This window comes from Cyprinodon tularosa, unplaced genomic scaffold (assembly GCF_016077235.1).
Source record: "Cyprinodon tularosa strain WSP-4 unplaced genomic scaffold, ASM1607723v1 ctg188, whole genome shotgun sequence".
Classification (NCBI taxonomy): Eukaryota; Metazoa; Chordata; class Actinopteri; order Cyprinodontiformes; family Cyprinodontidae; genus Cyprinodon; species Cyprinodon tularosa.
In genome coordinates, this window is record NW_024038663.1 from 1,245,880 (window position 1) to 1,273,408 (window position 27,529).

Genomic DNA, 27,529 nt, shown 5'->3' on the forward strand with positions numbered 1-27,529 from the left:
CAGCAAGAAGCCTCCCAGATCTCCAGATGCATTTGAGATATCAAAAAAGTACTCCAGGGTGTTGTTCAGCATGGGGGTAGGTAGAAAATGAAGGCTAATCATGTTTTGGGTGTACTATTCCTTTAAAATGACTTGAATCCATGGGCGTAGCATAGGGACCATAGGGACATGTCCCTACCAAAATTTTGAACCGACCTAATTGTCCCTACCAATAATTGCATGTGAGCAACAAGTTTATCATTTACAGCAGTAGTTGTTGCAGCAGTGGCTTCTTTTCCTCTCGCAGCTCCTCTGCCTGGTCTCTCCTGTCCCTTTCACGTAGCAGCGCATGGAACTGTGCTGCGCTGTTTAACTCCACTCTCATTGGTTGTTCTGCCTTAAGTCCCGCCTTCTCTCTCCTTGATAGGCTGTTTTCTAGTCCGTCCGTGCTTGGAGCACAAAATTGAAAATTTATTCACACTAGAATGCCGCGGTTACTGCAATTAATATTAGGCTGCAAAACTAGTCCCCCCCCCAAAAAAAAAAATATATATATAATGTGAATATCATGTGCACTAAAAAACAAAAATCTTTTTTTTTTCTTTTTTAAAACGAAATATTCTGAGTCAGCCAGGTGTTCTGAAGACTGCTGGAAAAATGGGCAAATAAAGGCTGTAAGCCATCAACATTTCTGATTCTTAGCCACAGCTAATTAAGAAAGAAAATGTGAGGGTTTCCTTTTTACTGATATTTAGTTGCTATTACTGTTTTCATTTTTTGATGACTCTTTCAGGTATAATTATTAGCAGGTGTTATTTCTTTTATAGAGTAGCCTATAACAACAAGAAATGGGGCCTAAAAATCTGCTGTTTTTCGTTTAAAAAGCATAATTAGGGTTCCACATAATAATAGTTCTATTTTATTGACTATTTATACTTCTAGAAATAGGATAAAGACAAGAACAAACAGAGGAAGAATATTAACATTGATTTGATCTTACATAGATTTCCACATAGTCTATAAGTAAATTAGTACAAACATTAATGTCTGGTAAAAATGCTTGAATCTGACTGTTTATTTTGGATATTATTAAATTACAGATAAGATAGTGTTATATTTTCTTTTATAATTGTTAAAAGGGATTTTATAATTCTATAAACTTACGCTCATGCTTAGTGTTGTGTTTGTAGATGATGCCACTAAAAAAGAAAATAGACATAAGGAGCTATTTAAACAGTCAGACAGTAGCAATATAGGACAATGATAAAAGGTTGTGTTACATTTAATCCTTTACTATTAAAAATGCACTTATACATTATATGATTATAGGAAACACAGATATCCAGTAATAATGATGCAAGGCAGCTTGTAGGTGAAGCAGCTGGCCCTTCAGTGCTTCAGATGATGTCTAAATAAAACAGGTGATACTAAAATATTTCCTATTGATGAGTTCTGGATGGAGAATATTTACAGACAAAAACATTTTTTTAATCTTATATATTATATATATATGTTGTACTTTAAAAATGTTGGTATAATTACTGATCTAAGTGGGTTGCTCTGTCGGAGAAAGTACTATATTTTACATATTTATTTTGTTTTAGAGTCTCTATTCTACAGTAAATGATGAATCACTCACTAAATTAGTTGACGATTATTGAAATAAGCAATTAATACGATTCATTTTTTCAGTCCCAGATAAAATACATGAAATGGGCTACACAGAGTAACTACAGCCCAGATGCTCCACTTTTATAGTGAACTTAATATTTTAATGAATGTATTATTTCGCTTGATACAGAGAGAGCATAGTAGGAAAAATATAAGAGTGGGGTTTAACTGTGCACAATTCTATATCTTCAGAAGAAAATACTGTATTTACCTTCTCTCTTAGTCGTTCAAATGAAACCATTTTCAAAGTGGAAAACAGTCCTAATTCCACATTGATCAGAGCCGGTGATACTTCAAACATTCATAAACAGCATCTAATGAGTGTAGTGCTTATACAATTTTTATTAATGTAGCAAAATGCTACTTTTCTCTTTTAACAATGAATTCCTCTTATCAGTACGGATCCTCACACCATGCATAAAAAAGGACATGCATATTGCATAGCACCAATGACAACCGATAAGTGTCCCTACCAAAGTTCAAATCAAACCTACGCCCTTGCTTGAATCTAGACCTCAACATTTTTCTTCTTGCCTTGAATTTGCTAATACAGCTTCAAAATTGCTAATTTGATTACTTTTTATATTATCTAACATCCATCCATCTTTTCCAGCTTATCCCGCCAGGGTCGCAATGGGGCTGGTGTCTATCTCCAGCAGTCTTTGGGCGTAAGGTGGGGTACACCCTGGACAGGTTACCAGTCTGTCACAGGGCAACACAGAGACAAACATCCATGCATGCACACACACACAGTCATGTTCTTGGACTGTGCGAGGAAACCGGAGTAACCCGGAGAGAACCTGTCCATGCATGGGGAGAACATGCAGTTGACCAGAGTTGCTCATAAGCTACATATAAATTAAATAAACTGTATACCACCCTCTACAAACTCAGATTGTAGTGTGTCTGTATTGCCATTCATTTTCTAAGAATGTTTACTAAATATTGATGAACCCAATGCATTTGTGATTCCAAATCCTGACAACTGTGATGGTGCAGGGGTAAAGAGTGCAACCCATCAGCAGAGGCTGGTTCAAGTGTCAGGCCATTAGAGTCCCCCCCAACCCACCAACCTGGGCAACCAATTTCCTGTTAGCGGAATTCTAAATAATTACCATTAGTCCCAGAAAAGCTTCCTGGATCTATCAATCATCACTTTTACTCAGAAGCTTGTACTGTCTTGGCCCACATGTAAACAATACAATTTATCTCCTTTTTTGGAGGGAAAACATTATTACAGCCATTTAATATGATTTACAATATTAGACAAACTGACACTGTGTCATAAGTAAACATTAATAGGTGTAAGTTTCAGCAATAATTCACAGATTTTTTTCAGGTTGAAGGAACCCACTGCTGGTCACTAATTTTAAACAGAGAGATCAAGCTATTCTTTCAGGACTTTTATTTCTATGTAATTACTCATTTGGTTTTCTGGGGGAAATGATTATGCTCCTTTAGGAGTCGTTCCTTCCTCATTAGCTGGGTTTCTAACCCTATCCCAAATGACTTTGACAGGCAAACACTATTATTTGCATTTTTAAACAGACCTTCTAAAATTATAATTCAACCCTTGTTTGTTTTTCTGTTACTTTTCAGCTATAATATGAGCGCATTGTTTGCATAATTTGTTTGAAACAAAAAAGCATATGGAAAATACAAAGTCCTAGGGGGGAGATGTCCCAGAAATGAAAATCCCTTTAAACTACGCATGTACAGTCTCATAACATAGATATTTTAAAATTCAGGGGTTATGCAGGGAGCTTAGGATTTCTTTTAAATTGAACTAAAATACTTTTAAGCATTTTTGTATTATGCTTTTCCTGAAAAATTTCTTCTTCCAAGCAATAGAACAATACTGTTTTACATACAGCTATGTAGGTCTCCAAAAAATTAAGGTTAAGGGGATTTTTAATATTGATTCAAAATATTGCAATGTGTTATGCCATAAGCCATGATATGAATTTTGAAACACTGCTGGAGCAAAACCTTTGCTCTGCTGCACCAACCACAAGAGTTGTAACCAAAAACACTGTTAAAGGCACATTAAAGGAGGAACTTTACGCATCCCAGGGAAATGTGAACCTGCCCCCTTCCGTGCTTTTTCTGTGCCTCTCCAAACAAGCCAAATCGGAGAAACCCTATGAATGGAGGAGCATGCAGGCCAGGGAATAGGAGGCTTTTCACTGCCAAAAGCCAAGTGAACCTAAGTCCGGTTTTGCAAAGCAAGTTTAACAAACAGACTCAAATCGTGAATTGATCAAGCCTTAGGTTGGAAACTCTGAGTTCTTGGTTTCGCAACAGCTGCTGTTAGTTAGTTAAATCAACTCTGAGTAGGTGCACTCTCAGTTGAGCACTCGCATAACAACTATAGCCATTATAACTGGTGCCTGGATTTAGTGAGTCACCAACAGGCAAAAGAATGTGCCTATTTTACACCACTGCAACTTGAGATTTTAATGAAAAATTAGACAAAATATATTAGAGAAAGTGTTTAAAAGAAAGAGCAACCACACTGCAGGTGCAAAATAGAGGGAGATGGCGTAGGAGAAGATGGCGGATCGAGTTAATGCAATGGCAGGCTGTATTGACATTTATTAATAGTCTTTGCCTCTCTTTTATTCAATATGTAGATCACTAATATAATAATCTTCCTGGTCTTAGTCAGAACTGTAATTAATACATGTAATTGTAAATGATTTCCTAAATTACATTTTTGCAGCAGAAACTGAATCTCAGAATGTCAAAAAATAAAATTACACTAAGAATGGCGTTTTATATACCTAGAAATATTTGCACATTTTAAGTAGCCGTTTTGACGTTTATCAGCTTAAACCAACACTAAGTAACTTTTAAACCTCCATAAAATATTTTTATAACTTGTGATTATATGTTGAGTTACAACTAGAGACCTCTGCCATGGCCTGAGGGGTTTAGTATCACTTTCATGGGCACTAAGCAACTTTGAGGAGGGTGGCAGTAACCCTTAATCTGACTCCCCGAGATGGATTTGCTCCGCATATCCATCTGGAAACCTTCCGTTGAAGTAATTTTGGGAAGGGGCGAAAATACTGGTTAGCTGATTGGCCTATGTTGATAATAGACGGGCCAAATAAACCAATAAGATCAACGATGCATATGACGTACTAACAGAGCGACGACGAAGAGGAGCCAATTGATGGATCAAACTCTTGCTGAAACCAGTCGGGAGAAGAGCAAAAACATATTTTCCTCTGAGAAAAGCCTCCAGAGCAGTGTTTTGCTCTTCTTTCAGTGAAGAAATACTATGTATTTCCGATAAAACTTGCTCGATAGCCACGCTAACGCTAGTTTCATCGGCTGAAGACGCCATGTTCTCTAGACTGAACTGTCGAGCTTCTCGTTGCGTCACACCTCAACCCGCCTCAAAACCAACGCTGATTGGACGTTCGTTTGGTGAATTGCTCCAAATTTTCTTTAACGGAAAGTAGCCAGACTGATCTGCGAGTGAAAACTTGAAAGCTCGCGAGATCAGGATGGTCTCACGAGGCTAAGTAACCCTGCCATACAAATAAAACTACAGATGTTCAGACTGATTAACGGCATACGTCACTTCCCCCTTTCTCAGTTCTTTACAAAGACGGAAGTCGATGCGACTAAGTTTCCCTAAGAGACTGTATATTCGTGCAAATTGTGCACGGTTGATATTCAGAAAATCCAGCACCTTCCTGCTGGGATCTATATGTGTGTCTACTGTGAAATTTTAAGAAATAACATTATAGTCATCTTTTTCAAGGCTCTAAACTCGTCAGCAAATCAGTCACTGATGAGTCGGGTGAGTGGAGGGCGACAGTGGTGCTGGTTATGCAGGAACATGGTACAAAACCAAAGTTAAACGTTTCTTATTTACAATATCGTCATCTGGCATTGCTTCACCACAGTTAGAATTATTACCTCATCCCTATTCATCTTTCACACAGCCACTGGAAATAGAAAGGTAGTTCAGTTCAAATGCTGAGGACAAGATTAGAATTTTACCATGGTATGGTCTTTACCATACTAGTGCTTATAGAAAATGCTTTCTTTTTCTGAGCTTTGAAGACGCCTCACCTTATCCACAACAGAAATCAACAGACGTCGTAGGTCCGGCAAAATAAGGGAAAGAGTTTTTGATGATTTTCATCATTTCAAGAGTTTACTCTTGTGTAACGCAAGCTAAAAAGGAACCTAATTGTGACCAAGTGGTACCCCATGCCAACGTGTCTTCAGCTAGTTTATTAAGCTTTATGTCACTAAGGGTTTAAACACTGATATATCATTAACATTTTTGTGTTTTTCTGATATGGTCACTAGATTTGATTGCCAAAATATGACTTAAGAGTCAATTTAAATTAAGTACCCTTGTGTCTATTAGCTAAAAGCTCCATTGTCTCACAGTCATGTCCAAATAATATGAGACATATGAGTGCAAAAGTTATTTGATTAAGTAGCATATGCACTCAAAACCTGAGGTAATGGTAAGAATACAGAAATTAACCAAAAGGACCCGCCCTTCCCTGCCCACCTTTAATGTCATTAAAAAGACCTGTAATTTGTTTTTTTGTACAAAGACCACTTACAGCTTTCAAATAAGACATGAATCATTTTTTAAAGAAAAAAGTAAGGGATAAGGAGTAAAAAAAAAAAAAAAACAGAAAGACTATGAGATTTGAGGAAGGAGTAACAATATAGAGCCCAGAAAGGTCACAGTTGAAAGAGGCCACTGAAAGTGAAAACAGCTGGAGAAAAGTGAAGATAAGAAAAATGATGTTAGCATAAGTGGTGAAGATTAGAAGGTTTCAGAGTCATAGAAAGGAAAAAAAACTGATAATGGATAAAGGGAAAGGGAAAGGAATCCGGTCTATCTAACTGGACCACCTAAAATGTAATCATTCTTGGTGAGAATTCCAGGACAGAGATGTTAGATTTGGTTTCTTTTTTAAGACATTTTGAAGCCCAGTAGGACAATCGTCAATTTAAGCTCGACTAAAGATGATTACTGAAACAAGTCATGTGGTAATTTAATTTCAATTTCATTTTAATTTAAGTTTTGATTAACTTTTTAAGAAAATCTGTTTTTCCTATACCTAAAAGTTGTTTCTGTTTCTTAGAAGAGAAAATTACACGATAAAATGTTTGAGGTATTTTTTAGCCATTTACATATGAGATATTTCTTATGTAGTTCAATGAAGAGGTGAAGCTTTACCACCTTTCCTTTTGTACATTCCTGCCACCTCCAAATGTAAAGTTTTCCAGATTTGCCAATGGGCAAGACCAAACCAGTTTAAATGTCTCATCATTTTGACCCCAAGACTCCAAAGGTCTGATCTTCAAGGATAAGGAGAGGTAAGTTGCTTGTGTTAAATCAAATCAAAAAATGCTTATGCATTTAGTGGGTGTGTTGCAGGTAACTTCAAAGATTGTGTGAGTAATGAGTAAGAGGTGCAGAGGTGGTTTGGGCAGTGCTATTTGATTTCAGGGGGTACTAGGAGTCGAGGGAGAGCAATATGGAGGACCGACTCTGCCATATTTAAAAATAAATACGGAAATAAATGCATGCTCAATAAATAAATAAGAATGTAATTAATTGCCCCCAAAATACAATAAACAAATACATGTAGGTAGAAATAAAATAATAGAGTGAGACGAATGAGGAGAATAAAACAGACAAAAATATTATATTATACACATAAATAAATACTTAAAAAAATAAGTAATAAATAAATAAATAAAATTGAAGTTTATAAGGGACAATAAATAAATAAGGTAATTATTAAAAAGGTGAATAAATAAAGAAGCTAATTAAAAGAGATTCATACATTTATGTCTCACTGCATAATTTAATTTTTATCTATATTTATTAGTTTATTGTATTTTGGGGGGCAATTACTTGTATGCTTATTTATTTATTGAGCATTTATTTATTTCTGTATTTATTTTTAAATATGGCAGAGTTGGTCCTCCATAGAGCAGCGTGGTAGAAGAGACAATATATCATTATATGTAATAATAGCCATATGTAAAATAATAACATATTTAATATTGTAAAATTCTTGGTTTAAAATCCAATGAAGCCTAGTTAGCCTGTAATCAAATTTGATCTTCTGCATTATTAGATGTATAGAAAAGTAATACAGCACATTTTTGGCAGTCTGTTTCCCTGCAAATGAAACCAGAGGCATATGCACGTATTCAAATTATTGCTTATATGTCTATTAATGACATCAGAAGTAGGCTCTATTGTCCAATGAAAACTGACTGAACCTAACAAAAACCCCAGATATTCTAGACATCACTCTGACTATAGTCAGAATTGTTGTGGATGACGTTCATGTTGACAGGTCTGCTCATATTGTCCCAGCTAAGCATTAAGCGGTGTCAGCACGAGCAGCTACTGCTGTTGTAGTTGAGATGGAAATGTCATAAAATAGAAAGAGCCTCTCTGTACTTCTCTCTTTCAGCTCGCGCCGCACACAAGGCTGCTGCATTTAAAAATCAGGTCAAACTGAATATCCCGCCGCTGGCTGCTCTGATATGCTGGTAAAACGACTCGCTATGGCTGTATTGCTGGAATCCCACAGCTTGTTTGGATAACGGTTCCCAGTGCCTATCTCCAGTTTGCTATCATTTCAGAGCAACATACAGATATCTGCAGTTTAGTTTGCCAAAGTAACAAAAATATACGAGCTGAAATTATATTTAGGAGCTAGAAAAAAAGACTTCTGCAACATTTTTCTTCAGTTTTATTTCAGTGTTTGTTTTTTAGTTTTACTAAAGAACCAACATTTGTTCTTTGGTAAAACTGAAGAACAAGTTTTACCAAAGAACAAAAACCTAATGATAAAAGAGGCTGGTGGAGGTCAACCATTTTCTTCCAGTTATCTTGGCAGATTTCTTTAGATTTCATGAAAACAAGAAACGCATGTGTTTAGGGGTTTGCATTAAAACATGTGCCTCCTTTTAACTGAAAGGATTTGAATTGACTTCAAAAGCTTTTCCCACAAAGTAAGCAAATCTTTTATTTTAATCAGAATATATATTGACAATTTTAAAAATAAATAATACTGCAATCCAAATATATACAAATGGTTTATTTAAAATTTTCTTTATCTCTTTTTGACACTTTTAAAAACATGAATTAGCATTTAAGGGGTTAAAAATGGGTCTGATGTATTCATCAAATAAATTCTCTTATTGTTTTCTTTTTACATTTTTTATCTTATTAACCAAAGAAAATGTCTCTTTCACAATATTCCCACTCATCTGTTATATGATGAGATTTTAAAAAGCATTCCAAGGGTGGGAAATTCCACCCTTTTTTTTTATGGTTTTATCTATTTTGTCTGTTTTTTGGGGGTTACAGTTGAAGTGGAGATCTGTTTAAGTCCTGTAAAGTGGCTTAAGATAGACAGTGTTACATGAAATTACTATGCAAATATATTATGATTAACTAAAACACACAGATTACAGATGAAGAGTGTTAAAGCATGAAGGGGTGTTTTTCATTCCATCTTGTTTACTCCGATGTCTATAACTCCTTCTTTTTCTCCTCTTTATCTCATCCTCCTCCAGTCGCTTAGGCACTTCCCTTGATCTGCACAGTTTACAAGAGCTCTCCTGTGTGGCTCACATTATCATTTCACACAAAGACAGCCACAGATAGTGTTGGCGCATAAAATGAAAGAAGGGACAGTCTAAATCTCCTCCAATCATAACAAATCAGCGATTCAACCTCCGGCACCTGGCTAAGAAGATTACTGTCATTTTCCACCACTTGTCCCTTGTAGCTAACAACCTCCAATTAGCAAATCCTGCTGTGCATATCTGCGCCCTGACAGGGAGCCACCACGACAAGCAAAGAAATTAGAAGTCCTGCATGTTAATTCGCCATGCTCTGGCAATCTGTGTCAACATCATAACACTTGCAGGGGACAGACGTTTCAAAGGGAATTATGGCAGCCAAGGCACAGACATTAGAAAGAACAATAAGGTCCCAAAACAAACAGCACTACATTAGAGCTGTTTGAGGCAAGAGAGGGGACTTTTGGGAGCAAACGGAGGAAATCAAGTGAAGAAGGCTGCAATTATAAAGTTTGACTATTCAGTGGGGCATTTTATATTACCTGTTTTAGTAGGAAAAACCCCATGCAAAAAATAATAGAGAAACAATAATTTTGCTTTCATGACAATTATACTTTATTTTGCTATTTTACTGAGACACAGCATTTTATGAATTTATAGTTACCCATTTTTTAGATTTTTAGTTCCTCCAATATTCAAATGCTAAACATAAAGTGCACCCCAAACTTGTTTTTATTGGTAAAAATGTATAAAAAGCCTTAAAACACATATATATCAATTCAATTCAGTTTATGACATTTAACTAGATTATACAGGCAGATTGGTTCAAAGTTTTCTATCTAAGGAACACCAGCTGATTGCATAGACTTATTGACTCAAGGGCAATTCTTCACACCAAGCATGCTTGTAGCGACAGTGGAGAGGAAAACTCCCCTTTAACAGGAAGAAACCTCCAGTAAAAGCAGCCTCGGTGTGAGCGGCCATCTGCCAAGGCCAACTGGGGTTATATCTGTTATTGTACAAAAAAAAACCCTAAAAAATTTATAGCAGATTTATTCGAAAAACAAAATGCTTGATGAAATTATCAAATCACCTGTACATCACTCACAGCCTGATCTTCAAAGAAGTTAATACATACCTTTAAACTGCTTGTGCAAAAAATAGAAAATACATGTGCCTAAAGTGGGTGTGTTGTGGGTGATCTACTAAAAGCTAAGATCAAAAGTAAAATGATTTCATTAAAAGTTGGAAGCAATAGAAGTCAAAGTTAAAAGAGGAAATATAAATCATAAAACTGAGAAAAGATGACTCAGCCATTCTCTTGGACCCCTGTCTGACAGTCCATGGTCACCTTTATGGCATAATTAGGCTCTAAACAGCTTCTCTCAACACCAGATTGACTCAAAAGAATGAAAGCAAAGTTAGGCCTATCAGAATTTTATAAAACATATTAAAAAGTACAGAGTTTTGTAAAGAGAAAAAAATGTTCCCTTTTACTGCAAGTTGGTGCAGCACTATTTTAAGCATTTATTGTTTTTTATGTTTCGTACCACCATGTAACGCTTATGGAGATTCTTTTTTTTTTTTTTTTTTTTTTTTTACTTTTAAGCATAATTTAACATTTTTCAATCCTAGATGAAATACTACCTGGTCAGAGGTCTTACCTGTTGCTGCTGATTCATTCTGAATGGTAATCCTACAGGAACTGTTTTTTGCTGTAAACAGGTGGGTCCTGACGCTGAGATCTGTTGGTTCTGGAAATGGAGGGCTGAATGTGGCTGATTCTGGCTCGGTGGTGGTGACTGTTGATGTTGCTCTGTTTTGTTTAATGCATTTGTCAACATAGACATGGGCTGGCTGGCAGAATGAGGTGCTTTGGGGCTGAAGTGCAATGTGGGCTTAGAGCTGTGACCCTTCATGTCTAACTGATGGGAGCTATTGTGACCGTTTGACTTAAAGAGGCAGTTGCTGATCCCTTTATTATGGGCCCCAATCTTTTGCTGACTGAGTGTGGCCTGGTTAGAGACTTTTGCTTTGGGAAAGCTGCTGGTGGTGGGTTGAGTGCTCATAGATGGAGGCCAGGTCGTCATTCCTACATGCTGGGTCTGCTGTTGGTGATGGAGAAGGGAACCTGGCTGTTGTTGGTTTGCTGCCATCTGCTTAAGCTGTTGAGCATGGGATATTTCAGGCCAGCAGGGCATGGTTCTTGTGTGACCTGTCTGGGTATTTGCTTTCTGTGAAGAGTTGGTTGAAGATGTGCTGCTCAATGTGAATGAGGGACCTGCTGAGGCAGGCCGAAGCTGTGGTGAACCATTGGGACCTTGTCCAAAATCCTGCGACTGCTCGGTCTTTATCATCTTTTCCACTGGAGAAAGCAGAGTGGATGCTGCTCCAGCTGAATTTGGTCGACCAAGATCCAAACCAAACGTGTCATCCTGCTTTAGCATCTTCTCAAACTCAAGATCATTGAGTGGAGGCACTGACTTTGTCAGTTCATCGAAGAGATCCTGGAGTTCTGGGTCAATCTGCCCACTACCTTCATCTTTGAAGTCAAAAATCATCTCAGAGCTTGAATGACCACAAGACTGAATCTCTTGGGGCTCTTTTTTCATTTCTTTCAGAGTCATGTTAAAAATGTCAGACCCAATTCCATGGGGCATCATGTAGTTTTTTCTTTGCACGCCAATGGGTGAGGACCCTTGCAGAGGATGGGTTAAGTTTTGGTTGCAGGAACCATGACCCAGACCACCTGCGTCCAAACGGACACGCTTAAAGTCTGATCCAGAGAATCCACAAGAGAGGCCATTCTGCTTTGATACGTGTCCAGGGTTGTTTCCTTCCAATTTCCTTCGCAGGGATCCCGCAAGCTGCAAAACACAACACAAATGGTTACAGAGTTTTTTTTTCAATTCAATTCAATTCAGTTCATTTATATTGCGCCAATTCACAACACAAGTCATCTCAAGGCACTTTACAGTTCAACCAGATCATAGTCAAATTAATTCAAAGTTTTCTATCTAAGGAAAACCAGTTGATTGCATTGACTCATTGACACTAAGCATGCTTGTAGCGACAGTGGAGAGGAAAAACTCCCTTTTAACAGGAAGAAACCTCCAGCAGCACCAGGCTCAGTGTGAGCGGCCATCTGCTGAGGCCGACTGGGGTTCAAGGAGACAGAAGCAGAGATACAAAAAACAGCTGTAAAAGGCGGCCCCGTCCAGGAAACACACAGCCAGGCAGACGAGCACCGAGCCAACATTTTCTAACATTCTTTTACATCATGTTTACCATTCACTTGGTATGTAGTTTGAACCTATTGACCTATGACCTATTTTATATTTGACTTTCCAATTGAGCTAATTGTTCTAAACGCAAGACAATTAACAAAGGGAGGGACTTTACAATGTACTTTTATAACATATATAATGGTAAATGGCCTCTACTTATATATCCTTTCCTTGATTTAAAGGGTTTTAAATGAGGGGGAAGGGAAAGAACCATAATAATGGAATTGAAAGGAATGCAGACCCTCCTGCGCCTGTTTTTGTACACTGTCACTTAAATTGCTCAAAAGGGGCTCCTAAATTAGTTTACTCTCTTATGTACCATTTACACTCCCCCTCTGAAACCGATCTATGCCTTGTTCGGACTGAGCTTGGATTAGTTTAACCGTGTCAAGTTCGGTTCTTACAATCAAATAGACATCACCCTAGCACGGTTCCTGCCCTCCTATTTCCGGTCTGCAATACTACAGCTCTCAAGGCAGGAATAGTGCAAACAAAATTGCGGCATTCTTAACATTAAGGAACATATGTGCCTGGATAATGTTGTCTGCCCAAATTTCAATGAGAGCCTCAGTCTCGGCATCATCCCAGGTCGCTCCACGCTCTTTTGATGACACTAACTGTTAATAGGCTGAGAAGAAGTTCATGTTGTGAACAGGTGAAGAGATCTGTGAATTGTAAAGCCAGACATGCCGGAAACCCAGCAAAATGAGTCAGCTGGCTGTAAACAGGAGATGACGTGGCCTGCTCGTGGGTTCTTTGTTATCAGATAACCGAGCCACAACTGAACAGTGCCAAGCCATAGAATAGTAATAGAATTAGAGCTAGATTCGGTGTGGTTCGGGTGCGTCTGGCATGGTCACAGTTATCTCGGCTGCCATTCTTGTCACAGTTTCAAAAGGGTACTGTAAATGGGGCTTTAAAGAGGGAGCATTTCTAGGTTAACAAATAGTTCGGTTATTGAAGATCATAGTGTGGAAACTAAAGTAACTACAATTACTAAAATACTACTCACCGTATGAACTCACTTAGGGGAAAAAAATAGAAATAAAAAATATTTTTTAAAGGTTGTAAACAGATTAAACATAAACAAAGATTTAAATATATAGCCCATATAACTGACATATGTAAAAATATTTTGTATATGGAATAACTTCTCAGTCATTTTTCATTGATTTACTTCTAATATGTCTTAACTCTGACTAAAATGTGGTGGCAAAATGTTTCCAAATTTATTTTTGATAAGGGTTAAATACACAGTAACAAACATAAGTGTTTTACTTGCAGCACCTTAGGTGTTTGGTGGTTTTACATGAATCAGTAACAATGGTTTACAATATCTGAAGGTCAGCTTTAAAACCATACACTTCATTGTTACTTTTTATTTAAAGAGAAGAAGAATGCGTTGAGAATTTAATACCTACACCCATTTTTGTGTTTATTCTATAGGATAATATAGGATATAAAAGAAGTAATGTCAACATTGTAAGTATAATACATATTTAATACCATTTTGGTATTAGAATAATTAATTGCTGTTTTTCTTTTTTAAATGGTAGCAACAAGATCTTGAAATAAATTTTCATATGCAATTTAACGTAAATACAATCATTCCATGAATCTGCATTATTTCGACCTCAGGATTGTTTCATTAGTGATGATCTCAGGCGTATGACTGACTCTAAATTATCTGCTCACTTTAGTTTGTACAATTACATAATTTGATCATTTAAAAAAATGCAGAAAATACCCATTTTTTTGAATATTGTAAAAGCAGTAATCGGACAATAAAAAAACTGGCTTGGCTGTAATGTAGTTTGAAGCAGTGGATAGGAAGAGAAGATAGTTAGGAATCTGATACAGACTGAAAGGGGAAGAATAGCTTCTTTGTCTGTTTCCCTCATTTGCATACATTATATTTTCCACCATTGTGCTTGGTTAGATAGCAGAGTTTCTCCTTTGTGGCTGAGATTCTGCTTAACATGCTGGTGCAGATATCTGATTTCCTTTTGTGCCGTGCCTATGTCTTCATTTAGGTATGAACATGGCAATGACTCACAGCTTTAGCTGCTGTGCTGTACTCCACAAAACTGTTACATGTTCACAAAGCAACCCACTGAACAGAACCAAATATTTTTAGGAAGTTGTTTTCAAACTAATAAATCTCATTCTCCATCTTAAGTCAGTGAGTCACTGAAAACAATCTGTTGGAATTAAACATTTAAGCATTAATCTCATGCTTGTGTTTACACACACACACCAAAAAGACGTGTCTTGCCATGTTTTAATGCTACGGCTGCATGAAAACAAAATGGCTCTGGTTTGGGTCCAGCATGCATACAGGAGAGCAGTATCAATGTGTGTTGTCTGTTTTACTGTGGGAACAAATTTGAGTCATTTCAACCTGCTGGCAAACATTGTATTAAGATGATTCACTGCCTGAGGGTGAGTGTGGATTCTACACTTCACTTCATTTCTGCTCTCCTCAAGCTTGTATTATGCGGTCTATGCCTCACAAAACCTTTTTTGCTATTAAAAACGAAAAATTTGCAATATTTGAAAGCAGTTAAAAAACCTCTTGGTGTTGTGCATAGTTACTAAACTTAACTAAGCCGTGTATTACATTCTACATCTTTGGTACTTAAAAAAGTAAAAATTATATAAAGGGACACAAAACACAAGCTTGTACTTCATAGTATTTAGATAAATGAATAAATTAGTAAGATGTTACCTGGGAAAAATGAAATTAAATTGAAAGGATTTAGTTGGTTTTCTAACCAAGTATAGTGATGTCATCAAATGCAAATATGTTTGCATACTCTCTAGAATCTAGAAAGCCCATAGGCTGCAATATGTATATCTAGTTCAACCCCTCCCCACACACACACACACACACAAACAAAATTTTTTTTTTTGCATCTACAATTTGCAGAACTTTGAAAGCAACATCTTTAGCTCTAAAAAGCATATACATTTCTATCCACCCGTTTTCTCCCGCTTAGCCCTTGTCAGGGTCGGAATAGGGCCAGTACCTATCTCCTGCAGTCGAGAGGCGGGGTACACCCTGGACAGGTCACCAGGACAGGGTAACACACAGAGACACACATCCATGCACGCACACGCTCACACCTAAGGACAATTTTCAGAAGCCAATTAACCTAACTGTCATGTGTTGGGCTGTGAAAGGAAGCCGGGTACCCGGAGAAAACTCAAGCATGCATGTGGAGAACATGCAAACACCATGCAGAAAGACCATGAGAACAAGAATCGAACTCAGAACCCTTTTGCTACAAGGCAACAGCGCTACCCACAGCTCCACCGTGCAGCACTCGATATATAGTTTTCAAAAAAATAAATAAGTAAATAAATCGTTTTTACCCATTTAAAAATAACTACAATACAAAAGAACTTGAATTAGATGTTGCAGCTCAGTCTCTGCCTCTGTTATGTAACGGATTATAGGCATCTGGTTATACAAAATAACATAGGAAACATGTAAGTCTTAGTTTACTAGCTAAATGCTCTCACATAACTAAATTTAACACATTATTCCCACTATGTTCCCTGGCTAAACAATTTATTATTAATATACAGTTATTCAGTTTATTCAAATATTGCAAACAGCATTCAAAACTGCATCAAAATCCTTGCGTATTATGTTTTGTGTCTAAAGACACTGAGTGCTCCATATCAGTCAAAACATCTGGCATATTTTACAATAATATTCAGGGTTGCACAGTGGGCAACAGTGTTGCCTTAGAGGACAAAGTTTCTGGGTTTGATTCCCAGGCAGGGTCTTTCTGCATGGAGTTTGCATGTCCTCCCTCCCATGCGTGGATTAGGTAGTTAAACTAAAAACCCCAAAACACAACTGTCAGGTTAATTGGCAACTAATTTGACCTTTGTGTGTGCATGGTGGTGTGTCTCTGTGTTTCCCTGCGATAGACTTGCAACCTGTCTATTTTGCCCATCAGCTGCTGGAGATAGGCACCAGCCCCACTGCGAACCTGCTGGAATAACCGGGAGAAGATGGACGGATGGACAATGACACTCATAGTGAAAGCAAAATGGTACCGGTTGCTGCAGTTTCCTTTGTGTCATGTGAATTGCTAAATCAGCTGGGATAACTATTTCAAGCAAATATGAAATAATAAATAAATTTCATACAGTTAATTCAACATAAAGCACAAAGTTATTGTGCAAGAACAAAATTGGGGTTAGTGCAAAGGAATATCAAAATTGTTCAGCCCTAATCTCAACTAAATCAAACTTTATTTAACCCCACTTAATATAAGTCTGATCAAAAAAATTATTTATTAAGGTTTTCTATTTACAACCTGCGCCCTTCCATGTGCAAACATACAATCCCTGAGCCAGGGAGCCTCGGTGACAATAATGACACTGATTCATTCAGAGGGAGCAGCTTGATTAGCTGCTGTACTGATCTATAGCCGTCCATTAGCTTAGCTTGCCTGAACTCCCTTAAGTAAAAAACCTCAGATCAGTACAGTGGAAGCAAATCCGGGCTAAAAGGCAGGAAACTTACGGGTCTCCAGAGCACTTGATGCATTAAGTAATGAATGGCACCATACAGCAGGTAATAACGTATTTTTTTATGTTTTGTTTCTAGTCTCACCTGTAAGACACCCTGCAACCAGAATAGTGCTATTTAAATAAAATATTTACATAAAAACTTATTTGTATTATTGTATTATGACTGTGTATCACAATAATATGTGTTTGATAAATGGAAATATCCAAACATCTACAGCTGCTGGTTCTTCAATGTCCATTATATAAAAGTACCATATTAGAGAAATTATAAAACCTTCACTAACTTATAGTCAATAGACAAAGGATGGATACAGTACTTTCTGGGCTCCAGCTTCGGCAATATATTTTTTTCCCCCCACAAACGTACAAATCCTGTTTTAAAATTTCCCAGAAGAGAATAAATTATTCTATGCTACTATAAAGTTTAAGTTATTATAGGGTTGATAGAGATGTGTACAGTTCAAATGAAATTGTAACTTTTCCTGTCTTTATTGAGATCTCCACTCCTACAGTAGGCATAACCGGACATTGAAGTGAACAGCCCCTTTGGTACAAGCATTTCAGGTTTGCTCTTGTTTTGAAGAAGAGAGAGACTAGAACTGCCCATGGTTCAAGACAGTTTCTGTGAAAACAGATCATAAATAATGAAAAGGACTCTACATGTGTTGCAAAAATCATTGTGATAAGGGAGGATGATTTTGTCCTGCTTTGAGCGATTTAAAAAAGAAAAAGATTTTAACATAACATGTCAAGGTTAGAGTTTCAGTCTTAATGAAAGCATTTTACTTTGAAACACACACACACACACACACACACACACACAAGCTGAACTGTTTTTCAACATATCCATTAGTCCAGTTCACACAGCTCTCAGAAGCAGTGGCCTCCTACTGTAACTGGCCTGAAATCCTCATGACTGATCTCAAAGTGATCTGAAAATAGATTTTTTGATTAACATTTAATGAGCTTGGATGCTCTGAATCACTTTGAAAGTGACTCCTGCAACACGAGAAGCTTAAACATATGATATACAGATCATCTTTAATTTCTCTCCCACACAGAGTTCCAATATAGAATAACAACATGCATTTTAAATATGTTTAAAGAGGATGATGTTAACAAGCTTTGGTTTCCACATAGGAAAAGTAAGAGGTTCCATTTTAAACAGTGATGCTTATGTTTGCATTACACCATGCCAGCAAGGAACATGACCTTGAGCATATAGAAGGAGTCAAACTATTCATGGGAGCTGGGAGGCTGGGCAAGACAGTGTCAAGCTAAGCAATGTCGTGATGCTGAGCGCTGTGGATGGGGCTCTGGGTGAGGCGTCATGGGAACGCAACACCAGATCTCTTGGTACCATCTGTCAGTCCAGTGGCACAGCCTTCAGAGACAAGCGTGCTTTAAGGGTATAGTTTGGAGAGCGTTTGCAGGTTTTTGTGCTTAACTATGGCTCAACAAAAGACTGAGCACAACAAGTCTTTAATCTGTTCACTGGAACATTTTGCAATGGTCTCCTGGGAGAGTTAGAGAACTCCTTCTCAGCACTTTAATATGGAGAAATGTCTCAAAACAAAAAAATAAATGCAACTGTTTTGTTCCCAGGGAAACATAATATTTATGAGGCTGAAGCAGGTTGTACATTTTTATGTTTGTTTGTTGCCCAAAAAGAAAGAGGGACACAAAAACTTTTGTTCATCATCAGCTAATACACAAAGTTTATTGGATTGGGGAAAGGCCAGAAGGTTATTTGAGTTTGGATATTTGCATTAGCTGTCTTAAGCTGAAATCAGTGAAACTATATCAAGTTCTGTAAGTAAGTTCTTAAAACCCTTTAAGAATAAAGCTGATAATAAGTAAATAGCTAAGAATAAAGCCAGGGCTTACCATTGGATGGCCTTTTTCAAGTTTCTTTCTAACTACAAATCTTGTTTTCAGCCAAAAATGCTAAGTTTGAGTCAAGTGCTTAGAAATCAACTTAGAAGAAGTTTCTTGAAAAGAGGAACTGTGCTTTTTCTACAAAGAGTGAAAAAAGGCCTATAGGAACAAATTAGTCAAACAGCTTTGTCATGTTTCTTTTACTCTGTAAATGTTCTCCATTGGAAAAACATCAGATCTTGGAAACAGTACCTGAAAAATTCACAAGACTATTTGCACAGACATTTGAAAACTACAGTAAAGTTACCCAATACCTTATTCAGTATTACTGAGTACAAAGCACTGAATATGTCTGCTTTTAAAACTTACTGTGTATGATCTTTTTTAATTATACATTGTTCAAAAGACAAAATTACAACACATTTAACTCAGGGCTGTGTAAAACTGTAAACAATATAGCAGGACATATTGGAAAAGAAAATACCATACATACTGTAAATGATTCAGACACATCCAGACTTTCCTTTCTGTCTGGCCTCATAGTTTCACCTACATTACAGTGAATACCATCCATTGCAAAGCAACGAGGAAAGAATCTCCACAAAAGGCAAATCCACCCTCTGCAAGACTGTTTAGTGATGTCATCACATGCTTCATCCAAAGCAGTTAGCAGGGGCCATTCGGGAATGTGGATGCCAGTATATCTCCCATCTCCACGAGAAGAAAGAAAGCTCTAGTGGATATAGTAAGGGAGACATTCTGCCAGAATCCTAATCATGTGCTGCAAACCCCCTGTCTGATGGCATCGGAGTGGTTAAAAAACTCTCATTATACCCCCCAAAAAAACATACTTGTTCAGATTATCTCCACTTTAACAGTTCACACTCTAACAACTGATTTTGACATTAGAATTTAGAAATTCATAGTGTCAAGTTCAACATTTTCATATGTAATGACTTCAGAAATGAAATGCAGACTATTAGTTTTTTATGGAATGTGATTGTTTATTTAGACTGAAATAATATACGCTAATTATGTTATAAAAAAGCAGAAAGCAAAGTATGAAAGCAAATGATGCTTTTCCACTAGAATTTGCAGTTTGTTGGAAGAAAAAAAGGCTGCTATGATGAACACAAATGGCTAGATGTCGTGGAGGTTGAACTAACTGTTGGGAAAATGTTAATATTCATGTGAGAAATGCACCAAGACAACAGAAAAAACTGTAACATTGTAACATTTGGTCAAATTGATGAATTTAAACACATGATTGGCTGCATTGTCAGCTTTTTTCACCACAGCAAGTCATTATGATTTGCTCAAACCTTTTACTATAGATATATACTGAAAAAAAAAAAAAAACGATTTATTTATTTTTTGCTACTCTACAAACTATAAAACACCTATAGAGTTTTTGTCAACTAAGACTGGACTAAAACAATCCTTTATAGAAATGAGCAAAATTTGACTAAACTAATGAGCGTTTCTATCCAAAAGACTAACTAACTGACGATAAGATCAAAATAAAAGCCTCTGTGAACAAAGCCACAACGATAAAAGGGAAGTCTTACCCGCGACATAATGAAATGCAATTTTCTCTTTTCAGCAAACCTTACGTCAAAGAAAACTTGACGTTAAAACCGCACGTTTTCCACAGACAGGAGAAGAAAAATAAGTAACACAGTCAAGGAGGCTGAGTGAAGCTGTGCCCAATGCCTTTATATATTGTATAAAGTATATTATGTAAAGGAGAAGGTAAGAATCTAAAGCATGTTTTTATCAAGAATATAGTGAGGCTGTGTTCCAAGCACATTGCCTTGGATGTGATTTATTTCCGAATTGGTTCGTGATTGATTAAGAAATGCTCCCCATTCAAATATGACAAAAAAATTGGAAGAATTGTTTGTTGCCTTCGATCAGAAAAACAACCAGTAGTTGCAATCAGTCTCTCCTAAGGGTCAGCAGCAGGTCATCAACCATCTGTCAGATTTTTCAAGACAACTTTTTGGGTTTTGGAAATAGAATAGAATTAATAGTCATTAAAGGTGTCCCCACTTTCCTCGATGGGTCCTTGGGTGGTCCTCTACAATTCCTTTTTAAACATCAATCTTTGTACTAAAATATTCTTTCTGTCATGATTTGTGGACATTAAGATCTAAAGAGAAGTGTTATCTCCTGGTCAGACCCTGTAATTCAGTGAAAGGTCGGAGTCAGAGTAAAAAAAAAATGCTCGCACAGGAGAATGCCAGTGGCTGGAAGTTGGAGGGGATTTAGCTGGGAGCTGCAGGGAAGAGTGCTGCCATTCCTCTGGTGTTTGACTGGGAAGGGCCATTTTGAATGGCTTCTACTGTAAGAGTGTCTGATTTACACATTTCCCACTAACAACATTTACTCATGTATTCAATATTATTTGAACTAAATTCCAATGTTCACTATGCCTTTATGATGCAAACTCCTGGAAATGTTAGAGAGCGTTCCTGCAGGTGAGGGCTGTCTAACTTCGGGGGAAAAAAAAGGCCTGCTGATTGGTCAGTTACTCCCAAGCCTCCTGGATTGATTGAGAGATGGTGCCACATCACTCCTTTTTACAATTTCTGTAGAAAAAATACAGTTTCCTTTAAAGTGGTGTCATACAACTCTGTGCTTCTTGCAACTTCATTTTCAAACACTTTACTAACACTAATATCTGTCTCTATTAACCCCCCACACACACAAACATCCACACACCTAAAAAAAAAATCTATTTAATCAGTTTCCGTGGGGCCTATGCCATTAGGCTGCACAGGGATGTGACTACCGGTTTATGGCATGCTTCACTAATAAGGCTTTGTGCGTACTGGGACGAAGCAGCACACCGCAGAGGTGGGCTACTTCTGGCTCATCAGCACTTTGCATCCCCACACTTCCTGACACAGTTGTATTAGATTGAGGCTTCCCTCCGGAGAGCAGACAGGAGAAAAAGATGAACAGCAGCAAAAAAATAAATAAATAGATAAATGAAGTGAGGCAGCTTTATGGCTACCTCTGGGAAATTGTAAGAGATGACAAAAGCTCTTTTGAAGACAAATCAACCATTTTTAAATGTTTCCCTACTCTAACAGTAATTTTTTTTTCAGAAAAATTTTACTATTTTTTTGTAAGTAGGCTTTAGTTTCACAACATTATGAAAAAATAACTATATAGCAAGAATTCAGTTGGTGCTTACGTTGTAAGAACCTTTGTTAATTCTGATATTTGTTAAATTTAGAAACTAGATGGAACCCAATAGAAAAAAAATTAAACACATGCGACCCCCTTTTTGTAAATGCTAAAGCTTATTGTGTATATCTTCAAATCAAACATCCTAAATTATGGGCTTGCTTTGGTGGCGCAGGGCACACAACCTATGTATGGAGGCCTTAGGCCTCGACGTGGGTGACCCTAGTTCGAATCCGGCCTGTGGTGCTTTCCCGCATTTCTGTCCCCCTCTCTCATTCCCCCTTTCCTTTCAGCCTACTGTCAGAAAAACGAGCCACTACTGCCGTAAAAACAAAACAAAACAAAAAAACATCCTAAATTACATCCTTAAAAAAAAGTCACCTGGCCAAAATGTTAATTTTTTTCTCCTTCTACACACCAAGTCGTGATATTATGCATTTATTTTTAGAAAATCTTGTAGACATATACAGTTTTTGAAACCTTTTAAAGTTCTGTCAAATCCTGGCCCAGATCTGTCTTATTACTTTTAATATGGGCAATTGCAAAAAAAAAAAAATGGATCAAATACATATTTTTTGTCAGTAAAGTAAAACTGATTGACAACATTACAGACACATCAATAAATGTTTTTTAAACTTTACCCAACAGTAATTTAAAACAATTTTCATTTTATCACTGGAACTCAGTGCTGCATCTGACTGTTCAGTGATATAATGGAAAAGGTTGGTAGTATGTGGGTGAATCAGATCTTATTTAGAACTTTGTTGGAGCATATAGACATTATATGTGGGGTTCCCCTTGGCTTTATTCTTGGGACACTTTTATTTAATATCAATATGATTCTTCTTTTATCAAATTTATGTTGAAGACAGACTGCTTTTTATTTCTGTGACACTACATCGCCAAAATGAATGCTATCATTAAGTCACTTTGTCTATTATATCAGTGGCTATCTGAATGGATGATCTATTTAAATGTTCTCTGTTAAGTGTTTTCAGATGTTCTGAATTGGCAGAGTATAAATAAAAGTTGAATTGTTGAAGTTGAATATAAATAGGAGTTGAAATTGGAAGGGACTGGTGTCCCTAGAGTGTTGAGCAGAACCAGAGAAGTAAAGCCACCCTTAAATCACCTCTTTTTAAAAGGTATGATTTTTAAAATCCTATTTATAAGGCACTGAATTTAAACTAATTTCAGGGTTTCTTTCAGGTATTAACCATGGTTAGGGGTCTACTTGCATGTAGACGTCAATAGAGACCTGCTTATTCAGTGTTCCTGTGACATCAACTGAACAAATACAAGCATTATCGTTTAACCTGGTTTATGATCAATGCCTCTGCAGGGTCAACACAGCCAAATTGTGTCATTTTAGCCTCCTTCCCTCTCCTTTCTGTGCCCATGCAGCCTAACCTTCCACAATGTGCACCTAGAAGAATTTGTAACGGACAGGTCCACAAGGAAAAGCATGGTGGAAAAGCAACTGATCCTGCTGACCAACATTCACAGTATAAACATCTAAAGACTTCTTATGATTTAAAAAACTCTTGTGAAGAAATCACTGGCACTCTTAGATGACACAAAAAGGGTTTTAAAATGTCGCACACAGCCGTGTTTTCTTCTTGTAGTCTGTCCTGTACACAGACAGAATATTAGGTAGGCCTTCTAGGGGAAAAGCTGCATGGAGTATAAAAGCAGTGGAAAAGAGCCCCTGGAAACTTCAGATGTACTGAAACTGTTTCTGTGTCTTTAAATCAGTTCTGGGGACATTATGTTTTACTGCTGCTTTCCCATAAAGGTCAAAGATGACTTCATCAGTTCATCTTAAATGCCTCACTTCTTTATTCGTTTTCAACATGTTACTATCCTTTATTTCCTTATAAAACACTCTTAATAACCTTGTTTATGAATGATACAGTTCAATTAGGTGAGGTAATCTGAATACCCTTGTTTTAAAGGCCGTCTGCAGATTAGATTCACTAAGTATCTTCTCCTGACAGCTACAATGATGAGAGTCTATGGGCTGTTTCTCTGCCGGGGCATTAAGGCAGCACCAGCCAGGCCTCACCACTGCAGATGTACCACAGGTCACCAACATCGTAGCGACAGCCTGTCACATCACATCACCCATGGCCATGCGGCTCACAGAGCTCCTGACGCTGCTGTCGCCTCTCATCCACATGTCATTCTTAACCACAAAGACATTTGCAGAGGAGGTCTGAGGGCTCCCCTGGATTCAGGAACAATACTGTCCAAAAAAGCACAAAAAAACTCCAGAAAAACAAGAAAACAAACCAGTTAAGTGAAAAGCAAAAAGATTTCCTTCAATAAATTATTGAAAGCCTGACACTGTGGGCAGTATTCTGTTAAAATTCAGCATTAAAAAAATTTGTTTAACCTTTTCATACCGATCACACATTATTGCAGGGTCTTGTTTTGTTTTTGTTGCAAAAAATAAAAGAAAGCTTGTATTCATCTCCTGAAACTGTCTGACAACTTTTTTTTTATCAGCAGAAAGAGCTGTTTAAGATCAAAGCATTTAATGTGATGCTGCTTATATGGTTTGGTGCGCTGTGAGTGCCGGAGACACCCTTAAGCCACATATTAAAGGCTCCATGCTGCGCACCAAAAATGAAAGGGCATAAAGTATACATCAGTGGCATGTTTTTTCTAGTGGGTGTATAGCAATCTGTCCAACTTAAAGGGTCCTAAACCGTTTTCATTCTGGGAAACTACATAAAGGTGTGAGAGGGCTGCCATAAATCAGAACATGAAAAGATTCCTAACTGCCCAGATGTAAATCACAAATTAAAATGTATTTTATTTTCCGCTTAGTGTCAAATTAAATCAGCTGTTACACCTCAGGAATATATTACTTGCAAAACTATGCAACATAGCATTATCACTTATTGGATTTATGAGTACCAAAAAGATGAAAGAAAAGTATACAAACACTATAAACCCTTAGAACATTTGCACATTTTTCGCCACAAACATCAATCCATTTTACAGGTACTGATTTGATGTATCAAAACCTAGTAGTAAATTATTATAAATTGAAGGAAAATGTACCAGGTTTTAGATTTTTTCCTTACATCTATATTTTGGAAAAGTTTAAAGCAGCAAATACACCAGATGCATAACAGTGTCAAAACTGAAATTTACGACAGACGCTGAGGTGAACGCTCCACAGCAACGGGGCTCTTAGCAAAGACAAGCTTTTGTGACAAGGGTAAGTAAATAAGACAATACTACGTGTGAAAGTTATGAACTTATAAGTAATATATTGTAGTGTGTTGGTACAGCTGGAATTAGTTTTCCCAGCATTCACTGGGCAGCATGTTGGACATTAATCGCATGTTGCCAAATAATGGCAATCATTGCAGGTTATAATCTTACAATTATATTTGTTGCTGTACTTACTGTATATCTGTTAAGGGCTAACATCTAAGTTAATGTTATAATATGATGTTTTGGTTGCCATCCCATTAGTCCAGGATTTACTGTAGCAACATTAATGAGGTCTCATCAGTGGGAGAACAAGTTGTGATTGTTCAGTTAAAAGAGGCATGTCTTCCAGGGTCGTGAAGTGTATGGGGCGCAGAAGCAGCCATTAAACTCTTCTTTCGGGCTATTGCCATAGCAACCCACTTGCTTCTTCCAATATGATCATCTAAAATTCAGAATCTTGTCCATTTTGATGAGAAATCAGTTATGTATTTTATTAGCATGTCACAAATACAAACATCAGCTGTTTGGATGTTAATAACTGTTGTCGTTGGGTTTTACCCTTTAGAAAAAGCAATTAGAAGACACACCTTGGCCTGAAGCGAACTGTGAAACAAGATGTTGTGTTTCTGTTTCTTCCTAGCCCTAACTGGAGCAAAATTAGAAACTCATCCTAAATTAGGAACAACGTTGCCTATCTATGCTTGTAATATGGCCGTTGAGCGAGCCTATTACGTGTGTGATGTAAATAATTTTACTTCTTAAAACAGAAAGCTGTGACACGCGTAACGCTCGCACATGTCATTTTATTGCGCTCACACGATTTTACGCAGCTGGTCTATTTATTGCTTAGACACCTTTGCAATCAAACCAGTCAATTTTGATGCGTCTTAATTAGAGGAAATATAAGCGATATCATTCAAATAACACCTAGATAGTAAATAATAAGCCTGTTTGCATTTTAAATTCTGTACAAGTCCAGCTTTTTATGGAGCCTCAGGAGTTTTGTTAGTTATGTTCATGAAAAAACAGCATTGTGGAGACCAGTGGAGACAGCAGAACGGTTAGGGATAAAAATGGGACGACATTTAAAGTGAGCTCAGATTATAAAGCCAATTCAAACTTTGAGTATCTAGGAGAACTTTTCACTCCATCAACAGAAAAGGAAGCATACCCCAAACCTATAAACCTACCAAGACATAGTGGTCTACCTAACCTAACAATTTATAGAGAAAGCTTTCATCAGGGATGCAGTCAAGTCGCCCATCACAAAAAAAAATTTATAATAATTGTTGGTCTATAATCTGAGCTATATGGAAAAACATTTCTTTTTTGCGTTTAGTAAAAGGCAAAGTAGGCTACAAAGCAAACAGGTTGAAGAAAATGACACCAAAATGTAACCTTTTGACCGACTTATAAAAATAATAAAAGTGGCACAAACCTAATGCATCCTACAGACACCAACTTCAAAATGAAGACTGTGGTGGTAGCATCAGGGTGTGATGAAGCTTTTATTCAGAGGTCACAAGATCCAGAGGAAGAGGCAGCAAAATATTTAAGACAGAGATTGTTTTTTTCTAGGTGCTTGGAAATCTTAACCATACAGCCAGAGCAGCAACCAAATACCTTAGATTGAAACATATTTATCTCTGAGAATTTAAATTCTAGATTCAGGCTGCATCTTTGCAAAGAATTGGCAAAATATTTTGTTTCTACATCTAAAGCTGGTAGATATACCACAAGACTTAAAGATAGTTCTACAAAGTAATAACCAAGGGGTGACTGAATAAAATTGGACCTCACATGTTAAATATTCTTTAAAATGAAATATTTGAAACCAAACATTACTCTGCTTTATTTGACATTTATTTACTACTGTGTGCATGCATTTAAAGGGGTTTGAACGCTTCAGCTAGGCACTGTTAAACAAGTAAACATAGAAAATTGGTAGCCTAAATAATGAGATCTAAATTCTATTTTCAGACAGATATACAGATTTAGCATTTGAAATTCCGTGTTATTCAGAAAAAGAAAAGAAAGGAACTTTAAAGGTGTTTGCACCCTCCAAAGTCCATTGTTGTGGAGCCAGAAGTACCGTTTTCCCAGCAACTGTTAAACACAAGGCCTGCCTCCGGTCATGCCAC

General features: G+C 37.1%; 1 protein-coding gene across 1 annotated transcript in view; it reads right to left on the reverse strand.

The window, feature by feature from the left end:
- The window catches only part of zmp:0000001236 (mastermind-like protein 2), a 67,259-nt gene that overhangs the window by 11,250 nt on the left and 28,480 nt on the right, over window positions 1-27,529 (reverse strand). Inside the window, exon 2 of the mRNA XM_038282847.1 lies at window positions 10,914-12,116. Within this exon, the coding sequence (XP_038138775.1) occupies window positions 10,914-12,116 (1,203 nt within the window). The remainder of the gene's footprint in view (window positions 1-10,913; window positions 12,117-27,529) is intronic.